The 22154-nt window shown below is 31.5% G+C and overlaps 2 protein-coding genes across 2 annotated transcripts; one reads left to right on the top strand and one right to left on the bottom strand.

The window, feature by feature from the left end:
• The first annotated feature begins 4699 nt into the window (after positions 1-4699).
• Positions 4700-6060, top strand: LOC114746468 (2-oxoglutarate-dependent dioxygenase DAO-like). Its single transcript, XM_028934689.1, has 3 exons — positions 4700-5052; positions 5152-5476; positions 5791-6060. Exons 1-3 carry the CDS (start codon positions 4700-4702, stop codon positions 6058-6060), a joined length of 948 nt encoding a protein of 315 aa, XP_028790522.1.
• A 12093-nt stretch (positions 6061-18153) lies between these two features.
• On the bottom strand, positions 18154-20821 carry LOC114746464 (probable glucan endo-1,3-beta-glucosidase A6). Its single transcript, XM_028934681.1, has 3 exons — positions 19986-20821; positions 18591-19889; positions 18154-18403 (listed from the first exon to the last, which is right to left on the bottom strand). Exons 1-3 carry the CDS (start codon positions 20038-20040, stop codon positions 18363-18365), a joined length of 1395 nt encoding a protein of 464 aa, XP_028790514.1. The 5' UTR covers positions 20041-20821; the 3' UTR covers positions 18154-18362.
• Positions 20822-22154: the final 1333 nt, after the last annotated feature.

Raw genomic sequence — 22154 nt, 5'->3', positions numbered from 1 at the left:
CTTGATCATTTAATGAAAAAAACTATGAAATTATACTATTCATATTATCAAAATAGTACTTTATAGTTTTTTTGTTTGGTTTTTGAAAACTTGTATCTTTTAGGAGACTTATCCATTTTAGGTGATCTACCACTTATTTTAAAGTTCAGAATGTGTTCTTATTACTCACAGAACATTATTAGCAGATTTATTCATTTGCTTTTCCCTTACTCTACCTCAAATTCATCACTTTATATTGGAATATTCACCCTGTTACTTTGAATTGACATGTAATAAATATTTCTTTACATAAATGTAACCAGTCCAACATTTCATAAATCATTCTCATACATTATCATGCTCAATCTTACATGCCATTCTCATCATTCATCACAGGCATATTCATGAATACATCAACATAAAGAAGAAATATTACATTACAATACGTAAACATGTTTCTCCAATTCCTCTCTTATTTCTTTTGATCCTTATCATGCATTCTTCATCCTTGCAAATAACACTTATTATTGCTGGTTAAGGAAAAGTGAGATTGGAAGAAATCTCAATAGCAAACAATTACTACCTAAACATATATGGCATAACTTAGCATTCATAACATGCTTGTAAACCTAACATTTTCATAACATAACAATATGTTTGGAAACTATCATGCATTATTTATAAATCACATAGGTGTATGGCATACTTCAAGTATTATCACATACCATGAGTTCATAAAGTCATATAAACACAACAAACATGTCATACATACAGGCAAATACCAAGTATATAAGAGTAGGAAAAATTTTGCTATATTTAAGTTGTCACATTCTTTCTCTTGCTCCCTTTGTAACCACCTTTTGAAATTGCTTGATTAACCTTTCCCTTTCATTGTCCTTGATATCACACAACCCTAATTATATTAACAAATCATACCATTCAGTTATGAGAGCCGTGGTAAAAGACACATTCGTACTTTGCTCTCTTTAACATATATTAACCTCAAACCTTTGGACTTTCAATTCAATCTTTTGAAAATTAATTTCACATATTATTCTCCTATAATTTTGTATATAAAATTCATTTCTAAGATCAAATTTGACAAAATCCAACTCTTTCCTTATGAACAAGTCTTGGTTGAAACATATAGGTTTTAGGTAGGGGTGTTCATAGGACAGGATAGGACAGGACAGAGATAGACCCGTCCCGGTGAACAAGGATAGGACAAGATTTTTGTCCCGTGTCCCATCCTGTTTCCCTTTTTTTAAAAAAAAAATAGTACAATTTTTTGTATAAATTTTTTTATATTATAATGCTTATTTTTCATTGGGCTTCTAAAGATAAAATTTTTTGTTATTGTCCTATCTTGTCCCATACTTGTCCCGTCCTAAAATTTTTTTGGTCCCATCCTGAACTCATCGGGATTGAGACGAAACAAATTGAACACCCCTAGTTTTAGGGCGAAAATTTTGCTTTCAATTTTTCATTCTAACCATATTGGAAGCATCAATTCAGTGACAAAAATTTTTCATCATTAATCTTGTTGCTAAAAATTTTGTAATTAAAATTAGTGACAGAAATTTTTAACGAAAAAAATTCCGTATTAGATATTTACTGACGGATTTTTTGACAGATGAGTGACATAATTTCTATTAGTAATTTGTCAGAAATTGGCAATAAAATAATTTTTTGTTGCTAATTTCGTTAGTAATAAGCTGTTTTTTTTTCCTGTGGTGATATGAGGCTAAGGGCCTCTTTACAACCTCGATATAATGGCCTCTTCGCTATATATGTATCAATTTTTTCATAACATATGCATATCAAATTCATACCAATGTTTATTTATTTATTTCAATTTTGACAATTTTAAACCCCTTTCCTTATAGGGAAGGATCCACACGCCCGCACTTCACACACATACTAAATTCGGTCCATTTAGGGGGGGAAATGCACGCCAAACGATATTTCATATTAATAATTATTTCTTTATGTTGTAAGATTCCCCCCCCCCCGAAGTTATGCATTCAGCTTTCTTATCATAGTAAAATATATTTCAATATACTTTGTGAGTTTGCACAATTTATTCTGACCAATAAATGATAAAAATATATTTTTTAAATAAATTTTAGTAAATGAGGGAGAATTATTTTTTAAAAAATTAATATAGAACTGGTCTAATTTCTTTTTCCAACTCCATATCAAATGTCCCATCTTAATGTTGCTCTCCATTGATGAGCCAACCGTGCAACACATGGGGTATGGCGTTTAGTTTTCACCTAAAGAAGGATTAGTCTTTGACTATTAAGTGGGAGAATAAAATTAAAGAAAAATATAGCTTTAAATTTTTGAAATCTCTCAATTATCGATTTAGCTCTTGCTAAAAACATATATTATAGTTTCTTTACTTAGAAACAATTTAGGCCTTAATAAATTACAAGGACTGAGTTGTATCAACCCAAGAAACTATAATAATTGAATTGTTTTGAGTTATAGCTTAAGACCTAAGTTTATAATTAAAGGGGAAAAAAACACGGATCAAAAGTTATAATTTTCTTAACTTTTCGTATATGTCCACCTATTTTGCCAAAAAAAAAAAGTCTATGGGGTCCACCTCTGGTTCCAATTTGTAGTCATTGTGTTTGTTGTAATTATAGCTAAGAAGGGGTAATGAAAAGGTAAGGTAAGGATGAAGTGTGGGGATAGATTATCAGGATAAACAAATGGTAAGGTGGAGTTGGAGTTTAAAGGAACCTAGCAACTAGTGTAGGGGATAATCTGGCAATTAGTATTAACTTTGATTTCTTCATGATTAGTGTTTTTTTATGGAATTGAAAGAGTAATGCTTCTCTAGTCCTTGATGTAAGATATATTTAATTAATTTGAATTGATTAAAGTATGACATGTTTTTTTTGGTAAAATGTCATAATTATCTTTCTTAATATCCCTCCCTTTCTTACTTGATTATCATTGAGGGAGTATCAATATAGATAATTTAGAAAAAAATGTTAAATATGATAAATAAGTCTTACATTTAGGATCAAAAACAACTCAACAATTATATGCTACATTAAGGACCGGAGAAGTATTAACTTTCAGCGTATTTTAGTGCCTTCTCTTGTTCCCTTTTGTCGTCATGCACATATATTAAAGAACCTTCTGTTATTTCACTCCAAAAAAAAAACTTATGTTATTTATTCGAATTTTTAGAATATTGAATAGTTGGAAAATATCAACTGAATAATATATATGTAGTCAAACTTTAAATTGAATTAGGAATTTCTAGACTTACTGTTGAATTTATATAATATATTGCATGAGCTTTTAAGTATTCCAATGGGGTTTAGGGGGCAAACAGCACATATATTAAGAAGAAGTTTGCTTTTTAAGCAAATTAATAACAATTGGTCTACAAAATACTACTTCTGATTCAAAATATAAATTAAATTATAAAATTCAGAAAGTTAGTTAAACTTAATAAAAAACAATAAATATATAAAAAAAGTCACTTATTTTCTAAGATAATATTTTTATTTATGGAGAGGTATAAATAAAAGAGAGAATAAGTGGGAAAAAATAATGGAAATAATAAGTGGAAAAAAAGAGATGAGAGAGACATATAATAAATTAGAGGTAAAATGAAAAAAATGCGTTAAATAATTACACAAATCTAAATTTTAGCTTATGAAAAAAGCCAAGACCTTTTAAAGATTTGATGCTTATTTTTTTAACCATAAGGATAATGGTTGTTACTTGTTAGTCCATCTGTATATCTATTCAAAAAAATAGAATCAATGCATATGCAAATATTTATTACATTTCCAAATTTTTCTTAAAGCTTATTAAATGATGCGATATACTCCTCTAATTTTATTTATACGACAGAGAGAGAATATATTTTCTGGTCTTATTTATAAGGCATTGAGAGAAATTTTTTATATGGATGAACAATTTTACCTTTTATTTATTATTATGTTGACTTTGTTTATATGAGATATAATATATATTAAATAGGGATAATATTAAAAAGTTATTGATTTGTAAATAAGAGTTAATGAAGTTTAAATTTTTTTTTTGTCTATGTGAAATATATTGGAAGTGACTTATAAATAAGATTAGAGGAGTACTCGACAAATAAAGTTCTTGGAGTTAATAATGGTATATAACAACAATCAGTTTTATTTCACTGTGTGAGGTACACTGAGCTAATAATGATATAATTTGACAAATATAACTGAATGCTGTTTTGAATTTCTAAAACTGACAATATACGTGTCATTTTCATGGTCTTGGCTACTCTAGGAAGATCCATTACACTTTTATTTTTAGCCTTGGAAGGTTCATTTCATCTTTTAATAGTATTTTAAATTTAAATATATACTGAATTAATGACATACACTGAATCATTTTATTGGGCACCATCTGTCAACATCTCTTAAAAAATTTACAAAAGCATGTATCTATCTTATCTATGGAAATCTCATAGTAACCACACATATAGTAACCAAAACCCTTTAATTAATTGAAGCCGAAAGGCACATCATATTTAAGTTCCAGTATATTGAATCATTAATGATGTACATTGAATCATTTCATTGGCACCATCTGTCAAAATCTCTTAAAAGTTTTACAGAAGTATTCAACTATAAATAAGAAAGATATCTCATGTCTCAACCAACCACAAGTACACCTTGACCATTATTCTTCCTTATAAGCTAGAGAAATGGAGAACGTGAGTGGAAGCGTGATCTTGAGCATCCCAATTATCGACATGCAAAAGTTTCCAGATGAAGAGGAGTACAAGAAGCTAAGAGAGGCATGCGATGAATGGGGATGTTTCAGAGTGATGAACCATAGCTTACCCAAGAACTTAATGGAGGAGATGAAGAAGGTGGTAACGTGTTTGTATGAACGTCCAAGAGAGATCAAAAAGCGCAACGTTGATACTGTTATTGGAAGTGGCTATACCTATTTTCCTTTACATCCAGTCTTTGAAAATATGGGTTTCCATGACTTTGGATCCTCTCTTGACATCGATAACTTTTGCTCTCAACTGGATGCCTCCCCTCATGATAAGTTAGTATATACTAGTATATAGATGTAGATATTACTGCATATAAAGTTGATAAATAATCTTCATTTTGAATTCTATGACGGTGGAATGCATGCATGCAGGAAGATAATCAGGGCATATGGGGAAGCAGTTCAGGAACTAGCGGTAGATATAGCCAGAAAGATAAAGGAGTGTGTTGTGGGGTTATCAGAAGCCATGGATTTTCAAGACTGGCGATGCAATTGCAAGATGAACAAATACAGTTTTACCCCTGAGACTGTAGGGCACGTAGGAATCCATGAGCACACTGATCCGGGGTTTCTCTCAGTTGTTCAGGATGATGACCTTGTGGATGGTCTTGAAGTCTTGCACCCTCCCTCTGGTTCCTTTGTTCCAGTCCCTCCCTTATCTGGAACCTTTGTTATTAATCTTGGGGATGTTGCTCATGTAAATTTAACTCCCTCTTCATTTAACATCCGTATATTTCCTCTTTTCATGCCTTTGATCTCTGTTCTCTTTCTCTCTCTTTAAATGCATGACACTTCATGTTTGTGACATATAAGTTTTTATCAAAGTGCTTCTCTTTGAATTACGAAAGGCAAATAAGTACTTAAGGTGAGGATCATATTGAACCAGTGACCTTTCGCCATGAAGGATGGATTACATGCCACTAGGCCACAAGACAATTACCTTATTGACATTCTTCGGTATGTTGTAGATTTGATTAGAAAATGATTGTCTCTTTTTAATGAATGATGTAGGTGTGGAGCAATGGAAGGTTTCCAGATGTGATTCATCGTGTGCAATGCAAGGAAGGACGGACTAGAATTTCAATAGTGACAAGTTTGCAAGCACCAAGGCATGGAGATGTTGAAGTTGCAAAAGAGTTTGTGGACAGTGACCACCCACCTCTCTTCATGCCTTTCAATTTCGAACGTTACATAGAGTCTCGATGGACCAAAAACATCAGAAATGGCGAAGCCCTTGACTTGTTGCGTGTGGATCTCCCCTCAAATAGTGTTTCAGCATGATGTGTTTAAGGCCAAATGAGATGGAGAAAGATAAATAAATACTCCCTCCTGAGCCTATTTATTAGAAATAAGTAATAGTTAAGCTTTAACTATAACTTTTTTTTACAAACAGGCCTGGAGGTAGTAATAAACATCAACAAAATAAGTTTCTTTTTAGTGTTTCTAGTGTCGCCTAAAGTACTCTATGATGGAGGAGTGAAGTTGGCTCTGCCTTTGTTCAACTCGGTGCTAAATAGGATAAGACCCACTTCTTTCTTCTTATCTCTTTTTATATTCTAAAATAAGAGTCCATCAATAAAATGTAGTCTTGCTTTGCAATTGTTATGTTTTATTTTTATCCATCTTTTTTTTTAACTAGCTACAATCCTTACTGTTCTTTAGCCCTAAGGAACCGCAATTTGTAATGTTAAAAAAACTTGATAAAATAACTAGTAGACTTCCGGCCATAATATCCTTAATCCATGAGAAAAAGCATGTTTCAATAATGAACTACAAATATGTATATATAATTGAATGGAAAGAAAGGAGTGTGCTTTATAATTGCTTCTTTCAAGATAAAGATGGGACTTTCTTCTTTCCAGACACGTATGTACACACATACATATATACATATATATTCAAGTTTCCAAAATAAATGTTGCATGATTACCAGAAAACCTAATCATCAATTAATAATGAAAAATTGCTTTATAATTGATATAATGTATTTTATTTATATTTTGTATGGGAAAAATGAAGTGGAGGGGAGAGAAAATTTTAAACTATCCGATTTATGTTTTTTTAATTGAAATTGGAAAGGAGGGCGCGTTTAAAAATTTGAATAAGTGTAATTAAAAATTTTTTATTAAAATTTTATAATCTCATTTCTCTAATTTTTTTTTAAAGTGAAACTTACTAAAATTTTTCCCACCCTCTATATCTCTCATGCTAAACATAGGGTTAGTTCGATTTGTTGTCGGTTCCGGGTGTTATCTTTGATATGGCTTCTTAGTACGTGACGTTGCAAGGCTGAAGTTTGATTCCTCTTAAGTTTCTGAGGTTCTCTTGCAGTTGTTGTCTCTATATACTTTGGGATTTTCAGGGCTACAGTGGTATTCAAGGTGGCTTGCATGTGTGTGGTCAACTTTTGACATTTTGTTTCTATTTTCTTTTGTGGTTCTTAGATTTTCCTGAATTGCCTATAAATAGTTGTATTAGGAGTGAGATAGAGCTGCTTGTTTTTAAATATACTCTTATAATAAATGAGAAAAAAGATAAAAAAAATATAAGAAAAAATACAATAAAAGAGACTATAGCAAGGAGATAGAATAAGTAATTAAGAGAAAAATTCGAAAAAATGTATTAAATTTTAAGATAAATACCAAATTAAAGTTTATAAAAGGGACCACAACCTTTAGGGTGAAGCTTATAAATAGGATCGGATGGAGCATATATACACTACAAAAAAAAAAGTAGTATTTTGTAGCGGTTATTTTTGTGCATTTGCAACAATTTTAACCGCTACTAATGCATTTGTAGTGGTTTTTCGAACTGCTACTAAAATGGGTATGGAAAAAATACTTTGTAACGGTTATAAAAAACTGCTGCAAATATGGCCAAACCTGCTACAAAATTTTTCAGTGGTTGTCAGAAACCACTACAAACGCATATCAGAAACCGCTACAAATTTTAGTCAGAGGTGACAGTAAAGTACTTAATTTTATATGCTGCCAGAATTTTCAACAAAAATTTGAAAATTTGGCGGTCGCAGCGTTTTTCGTTCAGAGTTTGCAGTAGTTGTCAAAATAACTGTAAACGCAGATATTTTTTTTAGAAATATGTATTGTCAAATTATAATTTGTTATTTATCCATTTTGTTACTAATATATGTAATTCCATATTATGATTTATTTATTTAAATATGTTTTCCATAAAAAATTATTTAGATATGTGAGAAATAATTTTTAAATCTCTATAATTGAGTAATAAATTTTCAAAAGATAGAAAGATGAATATTTGTCTTGTAGTAAAAATCCATAAGAGAGATTTAAAAAAAAAATTAGAAGAATATATAAGCATTATAATCAAGGAACAAAAAACCGGACCGGTAATTAAACCGGTCAAGATACTGGGTTAAGGGTTAATGGGTTAGATCGGGATCAACTCGTAATCAAACCGGTAATAATTAAAATGCTATGTTTTAAATTATATATTAACTATTTTAAATAGAAATTAAAATAAAGATATGAAGAAAAATATATAAAATAAAAGATATATTTAAGAAATTATATATATATAGTAAATAATATGGTAGAAGTACTCATTAGTCAAATCCATCTATTCCTGTACGATGGTTTTGCGTGGGAAACTTGGACCGCGTGGAAATCTAATTTTTTATTCAACTTTCAATTTAAGTTTTCACATTTCTCAAGATCTGCTTCTCCGGTTGAACCACTTCACATTTTTTATCATTTCCTTTCATCATTCAGTCTTTTCACACCTTGTATGTGATGGATCAGGCATTCACGTGCTCTTATAGCTTTCTCTCTTACTCTCCTTCTTCTCTCCATTTCAGTATTTCTTTCTTCTTCGTTCTTCGTTCTTCGTTCAGACGTTCCCCTCTTCTTTATTTCGTTTTCATACCTTCATCCTTCCTTACCTCCGTTCAGATGTAGTCGCAGAACCAGAAGGGTGAGAATAAATTTTATTTTTATTTACAGAACGAACATGCAGAACCAGAGGAACTGAAGAAAACAGTCATTTTTTTATTTCTGTTTTTCTTCTTCTTCGGTCAATTTTTTTTGTTTGTGTGCGGGAAACAATCTCAGATTCTTCTTCTTCTTCTTTCAAACAACCTGGCTAAACCATCAAAACCAGCGGGTTGGCCGGTTGTGGCCGGTTGTAACCGGTTTGCACCGGTTCTTTCCGGTTAGATTTTCTTTCGGTTTTGTTGTTAAACCAGACCGGACAACTGACCGGTTCACCGGTTTCCGGTTTGAACCGGCCGATCCGGTCCGGTTTTTTGTTCATTGATTATAATGTAAACAAGAAACAAAATTAAATAATAATTTTTTTTTACCTCTAATAAACCAATGAAGCAATAGAGAGGGAGGAATGAAGAGAGGAAAAACGGGGAAGAAGAATGAGAAAAGGAAAGAACAACTGGGAAGTAGCGGAAGAGGTATTTATAATAAGCACGTGACGTTAGCAGCGGTTTAGGTAGCGGTTCAAAAAACTACTGCAAATTATTTGCATTTGCAGTTGTTCTTTTCAAAACCGCTATAAATGTAATATTTTATTAAAAAATATTTTGATTAACCCAAATGCTTTTTTCATTTGCAATAGTTTTAAGAAAATCACTCCCAACCTATTACATTTGCAGCAATTTGTCAGAACCGCTACAAACGTTTTTGAACTTTGCAGCGATTCTAAGAAAACCGTTGCAAATACATTACATTTTTAGTATTGTTTCTTTTTTTCCTTAAACTACTGCAAAATTTTGCTTCCCGCCACGTGGTGCAAAGCTTATGCGCCATAATTTTGTTGTGGTTTTAAGAAAACCTCTATTGATGCACAAAAAACCGCTACTAATGCTATCTTTACTGTCAAACTGTTGCATATTAGTAGCGGTTATTTGGAACTGTTGCAAAATAACCGCTACAAAACACTATTTTTTTTGTAGTGATAGACCCACACTACTTCGGTTTTAATATAAGATCTAGTTGATTAATCCGAGAAAATTAAAGAAGCTAAAAAACTACTTAATTATAATATATGTTACGTCATCTATCTAAAATTACTAATTCGAGCAAATTAATTTGAAAAAAAAAAACAATAAATATGTTTCTTTGGTTCTTAATGTAAGATCAAATTAATTAATTTAAGTAGATTAAGAATATTACTTAAATTAGTTCATATGATTTTTTTTTAAAACAACTTAATCATCTTTCTTAAGTCCCTTCCTTCCTCCCCCACTTAATTATTGTTAAGGAAATATTAACAGAGTTAATTTGAGAAAAAAACTAATAAATATGTGAAATACATCCTACATATAAAACCAACATCAACTCTCAAATTAGATCATATATTAAGGACCGAGAAAATAATACTTTAAAAATAATTTATTTAACTTTTTTTTCCCAAATTAGTTAAAAATCAGAGGTAGGTAGTACAATACTAAAAACTTGATATCGAAAGTTGATGAGCCCAAAACTTAAAATACCAACATTCATTTTTTCCCCCACTAACCAAACTTCCTCCTTTTTATGGAGTGTTCGGCTAAATTAAAAAACATTTTTAAAAAGTATTTTTATATAAATTGAGATAAAACTCTTCTAATATATTTATTTAGTATATCGTGTAATTACTTTTAAAATCATGATTTGGTATTTGGTTTCTACACAAACACTCCTTTAGTAAAATTCATTTCTGGTCTATCTGGGTGATTTGTTGTTACGTTTGTTTGTTGCTACGTTATCTGATGTAGCGCGAGAGAGAATTGGGCAAAAACTAAGATTAGACATTTCATGCTTGCCCCAGTTTATGTTGCCTCAATATTTTATGGTTGCTTGCTGCAGTCAAATGCATTGCGGTTCCACCTGGGTCAAAATTCATCTATGGCTTAAGGTCCAATATGGATGCTGCCCACCCATTTTGAAATTGCCCCATTTTGAAGTTGTATAGTCGTATCTTCTTCATTAGTGAGTGAGAGTCGGAACTCAAGAAGAAGATAAAAGACCGAGATGGGAAGAAGCTTGAACTTGAATTATATTAAAACCAAATTGTTGTCATTTTTTTGTATTTTAATTATTTAATCATATACTTTAAATAAGTATTTATTGATTAGGGTGAATTTTTAGGAATTCACAATCTGAAATTCTTATCGTAAACTTATGACTCGTGAGTGGTGAGTTTCACAATCTTTGTGCACCACCACACTTAGATGTGATGGGCTTGTTTGGTTTCTTGTTTTGAAAACAATTTTTTGTTTTTAAAAACAGAAAAACAAAAAAACTTATTTGGCAATTTGTTTTTAGTTTATTATTTTTAAAAAAAACATGTGTTTTTTTTTTCCGGCCTACAAAGCAAGAAAAGAAACTACTGTGCTAAATCAGACAAAAGAAAACTAATAGCAAAATTGGGGGGAGACGACTAAAAGCTGATCCCTTCTGCAATATTCAACGAAGCCTTAGGCCACGCAAAAACAAATGTTTTTAAAAACTGAAAAACTAAAACAACTTTTACATGTTTTTTAGTTTTTTTGTTTTGAAAAATTAGAGAAATCTTCTTCTCTTCTCCTCTACTACTTACTATTTATCACTATCAGTAATAACTACCACTTGTCAAAGTATAATTTTTTATCTTTTTTCAAATGTGATTTTTTAAAAATTATTTTCCAAACAAATTTTTATTTTCCAAAACTTGTTCTTAAAAACAATTTTATAAAATTGTTTTGAGAATAAGAAAACAAAGAACAAAAACAAACAAGCTCGATATTTCTTGAGAAGTATCACATCCAATTCTTAATTAATTTGGATAGATTAAGAAAATTAATTATAAAAAATATGTATTATTTTTTTCAAAACAACCTCTTAAATCATTTGTCTTTAAACTACTTATGCAAACTCACATGTATAATTAATGAGAATAGTTTTTTTTTTAAAAAATACTCCCTCCATCCCTTGTCATAAGCAACATAGGACTCCATTACATAAATTAAAAAGTTGGTTAAAGATAATAAATAGGTAAAAATTGGAAGTTTTTTCTCCAAAATACCCTTATTTATGGAGAAGAGAGAGAATATGTGACAGAGAAAGATGATAGTTTGGGAAATGAGACAATAGATATATTGAATATTAAAATAAGTAATTTATTTTATCACTTGCAAATGTTGCTTATATTTGGGGACAAGAAGGGGATGATAGTGATTGCTTATAAAAAATAAAAAAAAAAGCGAAAGGAGTAATAAGTATGGGAGGTAAAATAAATTTAATTCTGATATTTAAACTAAACTTTTTTTTGGACCATTATATTTAAACTAACCTTAACCCAATTATTTTTTATATTAGGCACAGGAGGTTACACGTTAATATTATAACGTTATAATGATTAAGGAATATAGAAAAAGAACGTAGTTACTGCACTTGAGTGATTCATGAATAAATGTTAATAAACGCAAGGTAAAAAGCTTGGGTTAGATGAAGCATAAATGAAAATACTAAGCATCTATATTACCGGGGGGAAAAAAAACAAAACTAAGCATCTAGATGACAGCCAGCTTTTAATAATTCATCAATCTTAATAAATTTTTATTAAAGTCTTATTAACTTATCATGTTACCTAATTTTATATTATGGGGTATTTGGGTTAACTTTTAAAAAATAATTTTACAGTATATACAAGAGAAGTTTTACATCAATTTGTGCAAAAACATTTTTTTAATTGTGTTTTAAGGATGCCAAACACCCCTATCTCATATATAAGAGTATTTTTCATTTTTCAACATTCATTAGACAATAAAAAACCCATAGCAATCTCAAAACTTCCTTTTAGTTGCGGTCAATCTAGTTAAGCGCTTGGAAAATAATTTAAACAAAACTAGACTTGTTCCCGCCCCCCCGCCTCCCCGGCCACCTTAACGAGACTTTTGGGTTGGCTTGTTCATTTGGTTCGGTCAATTCAACTGAGATTTTTAGTTTTTGTACCCAAAATAGGATTACATTTATCATTTTTTGAAGGGTAAATGAGATCTTATTTTTTAAATACATCCAATACCCTAATTTTATTTAGAAAAAATGACACTGAGATCCCATAAAGCACAAAATACTGCAAAAGGATCTCAAAAAACTTTAGTAATGAATCTAAAGTCTCAAAAGGACCTGAGTGTAATTTGATGAAGTGTGAAAAGGCCTCTTTTGCACCCAAAGATGCTACAAAGTTGCTCTGTTTTAATATGAAAATCAAAACCTGATTTACAAAAGGCAAGAGGGGAAAAAAAAACCAAACTTCATCATGTTTTTTCTTCACTCCCATCTGAAAATCTCGCCCACTTTAATGACGTCAACCATTGGCAAAAACCACTTGTATTTTTGGTTTAGTGTGTGCTGGTCATCTAAGTTAGGGTTTTATTATGAGTGGGTAAGGTGATGATGGAAGCTCTATTTATGGGGATATTGTGAGTGGGTTGAGGAGCTTGCTCTATTTCGGCATGATTCAACAGGAATTGATGAAAAAGATGAAACTTGGTATAGGTAGAAATCCTTGCTGTGACATAGGAGAATATGTTGTCAATATAGGCTGTAATGGTTGTCAATATAACTCGTTGATTTGTTAATGATCATTATGTCTTGTAGGTGTACACTAACTGGTTTTTTCTCATTTTTTACATAAACCATGACCTTCTATGCCCTTAACTCATTGGTAGAGGTTAAAAAAGGAGGAAGAAGAGGCAATGAAAAAGGACCGGCAATCACATGAGGCAAAAGAAGAAAAAAGGCAAAAAGAAAAGCCATTTTGAACCTATACAAATGATGGAAAAAGAATTTTGTTTTGTAGATAGAAGTAATGACGGATTTTTTTTTTGGTAAATGTCATGGTATACACAAATTGTTAGTTTGATATTTGATACATGCACTTGTATGTTTTATTTTCAATGGGTTGTGAAATTAGTGTAATTACATCTATATGAAATTGTAAATGAAAGTTGGCTATATATTACATCCTGATGCATAATTAGTTGTCATTATTCGCACATTTCATTATCAATACATCCTTCATCACTTCTCACTCGTTGCACTATCAGTTGTCAATTTATATGCTAATATAAGTTTAAAAAAAATGTGATTTTAAGTTACATAATACTATACAACATCATATAATATCACAAATTCCTCTAAACTAATACATCTTTTTGTTATAATGTGATATAAAATCGTTATTAAAAGTTAATCATCACTTATATAAATTATGAAATCCCTTGTCATTAACAACACATTTATTTGTTAATAGTGACATAATAACTTATCAATGACATAATTATGGCCTATCAATTTATATGTTCATATGAATCTACATAAGTTTTGAAAAAAATGTCATTTAAGTAATATAAATTATAGTAATACTTACTCATTATAATGTGATATAAGATAATATAATATTTCTACTTTAAGTGAAATATAATAGAATTGTAAATTTGAATTAACATTCCTTGCGTCAGTTGTTAATATCTACACTCTGACTTGTAAATAGTAAGCATTATAACTCGGTAATTTTCCTGTTTATATATGTGATTTTAAGAATTGGTCTACTTTTTATTTTAAGAAAATAAACAATATAACTACGACAAGACATGAACACCACAATAATCACTGTAAAAGGAAATTCATCAATATTTAAGGATCGGATTATCCTTATTGTGAACAATAGCAAACAAAATAACCTAGGCTAGCCCAATAAAATAAAAAAAAGAAACTCACTTATTACTCTGGAGATTATGTAACTTAAACTCACATTTTTTTCAAATTTATATCAACAAGTAGATTGACAAGTAATAATGTAATCATTAACAAGTCCCACTAAAACCATTGACAGGTGAATGTGTCACTAATGATAAGTGATTTTATAATTTCATATAAATAATAATTGACTTTTAATAACAATTCTATGTCATAATATAACCAAAACATATTACTTCTCCGGTCCTAAATTTAGGACGGGAGGAGTAATTTAGAAGAATTAATGATACTATATAATACTCCCTCCGTTCCTTATTATAAGAGACATTTGATGCTTATGCCATGTTCCTATATATAAGAGACACTTAAAAGTTGTCTCTACTTTTTGTGTTGATTTCCTATTTTACCCATATTTATTGTCTCCAACTCACACTCTCTCTCCCTCTCACTTCTCTTTCTTTCAATAATTTAATTATTCTCTCTCATGCTCTCTCTCCTTATTAATGAGGGCATTTTTGGAAAAAAATTATATTGATTGTTCTTAACTAATTTTAACTGCTTTTTTGATCAACGTAATTCGGTTATTCGTCTCTTATAATAAGGAACGGAGGGAGTATTATGTAACTTGAAATTACATTTTTTTTAAAAATTTATATCAGCACATAAATTGACAACTACTAATGCCAAGAGCAACAAGTGACAAGGTATGTCTTGACAATGAAGGGTACAAATAATGATAACTCATTGTGCATCAGAATATAATATATAGCTAACTTTTATTTATAACTTTATATACACGTAATAACCCATTGAAAATAAAGCATACAATTATATATATCTAATATCAAACTAACTATTTGTGTATATTATGATATTTACCAAAAAGAAAAAAATTCATGTCATCACTTCTATTTAAAAAAAAGAAACATTTTGCTATCATTTGTTTATGTTCAAATGGTGCTTCTTTTTGTCCTTTTTCTCCTTTTGTCTCGTTTGATTGCTCAACCTTCTTCATTGTCTCTTCTTTCTCTTTTTGTAACCTTTGCTAATGAGTTAAGGGTATAGAAAGTCATGACTTATGTGTTATAAACATGACAAAACCAATTAATGTACACCTACATGACATAGTGATCATTGACAAGTCAAGGAGCTATATTGACAACTATTGTGGTTAATATTGACAGCATATTCTTATATTTCACAATAAAGATTTCTACTTACATCAAACTTCATCTTTTTTTATTAGTTCCTATTGAACCATGCTGAAACAAAGCAAACTCATCCTCAACCCCCAATATACCAAGAAAAAGTACTCATCATCACCCTACCCACTCATAATAAAACCCTAAATTAGATGACCAACACACACTAAACCAAAAACAGAAGCGGTCTTTACCAATGATTGATGTTAGTGGAGTAGGCAAAATTTTTAGATGGGAGTAAGAAAGAAACATGATGAATTTGGAGTATTTTTTTCCTCTTGCCTTCTGCAAATAGGGTGTTGATTTTTAAGTTGAAACAGAGCAATTGTGGAGCAAGTTGGGTGCATCTTACCTGGACAGAGAGGTCTTTTCACACTTCATTAAATTATACTCAGGTTCATTTGGGACTTCAAATTCAATATTAAGTTTCTTGGGACTCTTTTGCTGTATTTTGTATTCTATAAATCTCCAGTATCATTTTCCCTTTTATTTATATTGCATCCAGTATCCCAATATTGAATGCACCTTTATCCTTCTTTGGTTAAGAGAGGTAGGTACTAAGCTTAAGGTAACTTATGGGATCAAACCCACCACTTCTCCTTTATAAGAAAGTTTTTATATCATTAGGCTATAATGCAAAGCAATTTGCGCATTTATTCTCCTTTGCAAAGATAAAAAAAAAAAAAGATAATGATTTATTATAGTTTGATTATCATTACCAGTAGTCCTTTTGTCTAAGAATACTAAAAAGATATTGTATCGGTGGAATCATCTCTTTCATTCTATTTTTTTAATTTTAATTTTTCTAAAAAAACTTTTTTTTGACTGATTGATTAAAAAGAACCGAAGACCATGCATTATTAAAGAGTTAAATTAAATGTCTAATAAAATATGAAAAATATTAAATTTATAAAATAGATTGTTAATTGTTTATTTTAGTTCATACAATTTTACTGTCTCAATTCTATATTTGTCGTGTGAAGTTATGTATATAGGTTAAGAATAATTAATTCGCGTAAACCACGAATAATTAAAGCATTTTCATTTAATTGGTTTTTTCGTTTGAGAGGGGAGAAAAAAAGAAATAACATTAATAAAAGAGATAGATGGTATATAAGTTAAAACTTAAAAGAAGTGATAATACCTCAAGTGCAACTTTTTTTCAATTCTATGCAATATACAAAATAAAATATATTTACATGCAGCCGAAAAAAGTTACAATTGCTAAAAATGTCTACCTATTTAAAGATTTTTTTTTACTTAATCTATTTAAAGATTTCGATTGATAGCTACTTTAGTTTTATATAATTAATTTTTTAATAAGGGAATTTTGACCAAGTTTTTTTTTTTTTTTGAAATAATGATATATTAATATATAAAAAATTAAAAGACAATGGAAACTGGAAAGCAAGGTATATGGGCCAGCCGGAAAATGTGACAAATAGCCGTTAGGCAAGTAGTCGCTGCCATATGTCAAGGAAAGACAAACACGCGGCGTTGGGTCATTTTCTCATTTCTTTTTTTATGACGAGAGAATTTTTTTTTTTCCTGGAGAAAGAGAACTAAAAGTTTTACTAAAAATAAAAATTTAAATCTTAATTTAATGGATTATGAAAAGGAAAGAGAATTAAAAAAAAAGAAAAGAAATAAAAAAATTTAATGGTATTTTTCATAATTAGAATATGAATTTTTTTTGCATATTTTAATTAAATTAAATTATTTTAATTATTATCAGTTTAATTTCTATATATCCATAATCTGGCCCACTAACTCTTAAACTAGCATGTTAATCAGTTTATTGACAGGTCCCATTTGTTATTTCTTAGTTATGAAGGACTAACTCCTTCTATTAGACTTTAATCCTTAATGATAATATTAATAATTGTTAGTAAACCAATTCTATATTATTTTCAATCACAAAATACAAGTCATTTAAACAATTCATTCGTTCCAATAAATCAGTTGAAGGTACTGACTTTTCATCAAAATTAAAGTGATTTTCAATTCTAATCATATCAATTATGCTAAGACCCAATGTTATAATAATCTTTATTTATCTCATTATCCTTATTAAATATGTGCATATATATATATATAAAATATCTAATTATTTAATACTCTTTAAAATTATCAAATGACACACAAAAAAAAAAAGAAAAAGATAAAAGAACACTTATACGATAGGAAGCAGCCTATAATAAGAAGCAAAGGGAGCGTGTTAAAAAAATGGGAGTGGAGGCCAATAAATAACTTCAATCATAAATGGAATAGAAGAAGATAGACTTGTGGCCAAGGATTTATTATTATTGTGCATGAACAATAATTGACATAAAAATGACGTGAAAAGAAAACTTAATAACATAATGCTACCCAAAGGAGAAATATACATTCACCAAAACTAATAAATCAACAATAAGTCAATCACGGATCTCTAACAAAATAAGGCCTCTTTTTTCCCCCTTTAAGTCCCCATCTGAAATTTGAAAATATCAAATGGATAATCCTTTTTTTTTTTTTTTTGTGGTGTCCCATCTGAAATTTGACCATACCATATGAATCATAATGGAATTGAATGATTCCTTCCATAAATATTCCACCAATAATTATTCAATTGTTGAGTAATGAAACTCCTACTTGCCCCAAAAAAAAGTAAAATATTCCCACTTGCCTATTTCAGCGTCACACTTGGATATTTGCACGATCCATGACCTTCCACAATAAATTTCAAATGGGAAAAAAATGTTAGTGCAATCATTTTTATTAAAAAATAAATAAATAACCGACTAAATTATTATTTTCTATACAAGATTGAATATTGACTAAATGAGGAAAATAATTGTTTTGAAAAAAATGATTAATGATTAATGATTGATGATTAATTCAAATTGACACTCACCTGGATCCTTCGTCGTTTGCGTGGCAAGGCCGTTGAAGAAGCAGGTCCCACCTGATGCCCTGAACTGGGCCCAGTATGAGCTAAAGGCATAACTGGCATGAGAAACCAACGAATCGGGTTTGAAACACGGCTTTCCGGGTTGGATCGCATCGCAGGTTTTGTTGCCCTGCGAGCAAGCGTACGATAACGCAGCCGGCAGGGCCGTCTTATTGGCTCCCTCAGCTACCACACACCATATCTTCCCTTTGTATGGCTCATTGTTCTCCGCCGGCGGCAACGGCTTGTACTCCGACTCCGGCGTCTTCCCGGACAGATCAATCTCGTACACGTGTGACCCGTTCGGGTACAACAGCCCGAAGTGGCGCTCCGTGCCTGGACCCGGTTTCTGGTTCTCATTATACAAAGCGAAGATGAATGACGGGAGAATGGAACCTGGTCGAGCCGGCGTGCCTACCGGCGGTTTAGTCGTAACCTTCTTTACAAAATTTCGATTGTAAATTGCAGCGTTGTGAATATTCGCGCCAATCTGGTCAACGTCCCCTCCATTGGGCCAACCCGTTTCGGCGATGAAGATCCGAATATTCGGATACCCGAGTCGTTTCATCGCGAAATACACAGCGTCAACCATCTGGTCGAACATATTGTGGTACACCAAACCCGTGCCGGGATCCGTAACCGTTATGTTCTTCGACTCAAAAAGCGTGTAATCCAAATTTATGTTTTTAGGATCTGAAATCCACGCGAAATACGGATACACATCGAGGAAAAAGAACGACTTGGTCCGATCCAAGAACTGCAACATTGGTCTGATGATCCGATCGGCAATATCACTCCGAAAAGTTCCGTTCGACGGCGGGAACGACGATTCCAACACGTCCATGGCTGACGGAGTTCCGACCTTGACCTTGTGAATCCCGAAGCATTTGAGAGAATGCTTGATTCGTCGGATTGCCGGTACGAGCGCCGCCCAGACTTCCGGCGGGCCACTACTGATGACCTCGTTGCCGACGAGGAGGTAGCGAATGAGGGTTTTAGGGTAGAAAGGAAGCACATTGGTTTTGATCCATTCGTCGGCGAGGGTTTGGTTGGAGGAGATGTTAACGATGAGTTGATTGGGGACCATGACTGAGACTTGATGGTTTGTGTTTCTTAGGGCTTTTAGGATTTCTGGATTTGCGTCGTAGATTTTGACGCGTTTGGCTTTAAGAGATTTGATGAGCTCCACCGACTTCAATGGCGATGGCAAATTGTTCCCCACTTGGCCATAGTTGACCCCTGGAATGCTCGAGAATTCTGCACCTGCAAAACCAAAAGGGGTCATGCATAAACCCAAAACGAACAAACGCAGATCGCCAAATTAACGATTTTGAGAAGAAATCTGAAAGCAGGACTTACTTGATACAGAGACGAAGAAGAACAGCACGAACAGAGAAAGAAACCCCATAGCCATTGTAACCAGGTCTGTTTCCTTGTTCAGCTCACTATTTCTATTTATAGCACTAGAATACTATAAACTAAAAGCTACAAGTTGTGCCATGAGCGAAAAAAGAGGAATTTTTTTAATGGGAGAGAAGAATGAGAAACTGAACAAAGCAGAGATTGGATCCAAGAGGAAGAAGCAGCTAAAGAATAAAGAAGGAAGAAAAATGACAAGGAGGTTGAGGTTAGACTGTTCCGCTGACTATTCTACGAAGGATTGATGGTGTGTGAGGATTGAGGAAGGAGAGCAGCTTGGGAATATAAACTTTTTTTCTTTTTTCCGTCTTTTGTCTTTGGGGGAGAAAGATTAGTAAAAATACAATAATTAAAGAACTAAAAAACGTGTGAGAGAGAAGGAGAAAGATGAGTAAAGGGGGAATCTAATTTTCTCCGGAGGAAAAAGTGGGGTCCGTTTGCCGCTGATTGGAGCTTTGTCAGTTTGCATTTGTTGGTAATAATGGGATTTTGGTTGAAATTTAGTGATGATTTGTGAGGTAATGAGAATACTGATGAGTTTCGAGGAAAGGGGGGAAAAGGCAAAAAGAGGGAGAGATGGTGACTGAGGAAAAAGTGGGCAACTTACGTACTTTGCCATAAAGCTGAAGATAGCCGTTTGAGTATGAATGAAGTGACAAGGCTGGGTCGTCTCTATGTCGACAGGGATTTCAACACTCTGATACTCTCCACCCTAGACGAGAGGGTAAATATTTATTAGTATATCTGTGTTCTATTTTGACATCTTAGAAACGATAACACCTGACCCACATTTCAATGTTATCAAATAATACTTATATAAATTAAAGAAAAATAAGATTGGTTGCTTTGCAAAGCTCATCAAATTAGAGGGGGATGGTTGGGTGTTGTAGGGAGTTAACATTGGCTAGTTATTCGACTTCAAACAGGTTTGAAATTATGCTGTTCAAAAGGAATTAGGAAAAGTCTTTTGTTACTCTGATGATTGCATAGAAGCTGTAAACTTGCCTCTAGAGGTTATCCATTTAAAGATGCAGGGGATGAAATTAGACTTTTAATGCACAAACATTGATAGTGTGGTTTCTCATGTTCGTTGGGAGGTTCATACCCCATTTGCTATTGTTTGATTCATATAAACGGAGATAAAATTCTTTTCACATATTTACCTTATATTTTGTAAATCATGATTAAAAAGATTGTATATAAATCATTCAAAATGGGTCCTTAACCAATACTAATGAGTTGGTTAAAAGTACTCTTATTATTTTCTTAGCAACTTTTTGTATCACAGATCATCCGCTCCCACTTTTATAGCAGGGAGAGGTTGATCAAGGAAACTAAAATTGCATTTTGATATAGTCATCTTTTTAGATACATATTGATTTTAGGTTTTATTAAAAAGGGGAAAAAAGGAATTATGTATGATATGAATTATGTGTTTTTATGCATGGTGTAACTAGATTGTTAGTCCACTCAAATTATAGTTAGTTAATACTAATATTTAAAATTTCATAAATTTTGTATTGTATGTATAATTTATAAATTGTGTAATATTCTTAAGTTATGAATTTCACATCATATACACTATATTATTTTAATTTTAAGTTAAACATATTATTAATAAGTCAGTTGATTTTTATTTTATGTAATAATACTAAACTCATATAATTAAAAGAAAGTTGGTTCTAAATATAAGATTCACTTTATAATTCCTCTTATTTTTAAAACAAGAGATGATATTATTTAAAAGTAGCATGTTAGGTGTAGAAAAACCTAACCTTTATAGGTAGGGGTACTCACGACACGGGCACAAAATGGCATTTTCATCCTGTATCCTGTCCCGTCCCAAAAGTGTCCCGGCCCTTAATAAGACTAAGATCGTACTAGGACAAACCTTTTTAAAAAGAACAAAGAAAAAGAGCTCAAGCCAATGCAAAAAAATACCCAAATCGACTCATGTCGATAGCATGCTGAACCCCAAATCAATTAGGAACTTGAGGGGTGAAGACATACAGATCCATTAGCCATTTACACCAATAACCAAGGAAGAATTACAGGGAAAATATTACATGCAAAAGAAGAACAAACCTTCAGATTGTATGCAACAACAAC

This window comes from Neltuma alba, unplaced genomic scaffold (assembly GCF_004799145.2).
Source record: "Neltuma alba isolate B1F8T4 unplaced genomic scaffold, ASM479914v2 tig00005017_pilon, whole genome shotgun sequence".
Lineage (NCBI taxonomy): Eukaryota > Viridiplantae > Streptophyta > Magnoliopsida > Fabales > Fabaceae > Neltuma > Neltuma alba.
This window is presented reverse-complemented; position numbering and strand designations above follow the sequence as displayed.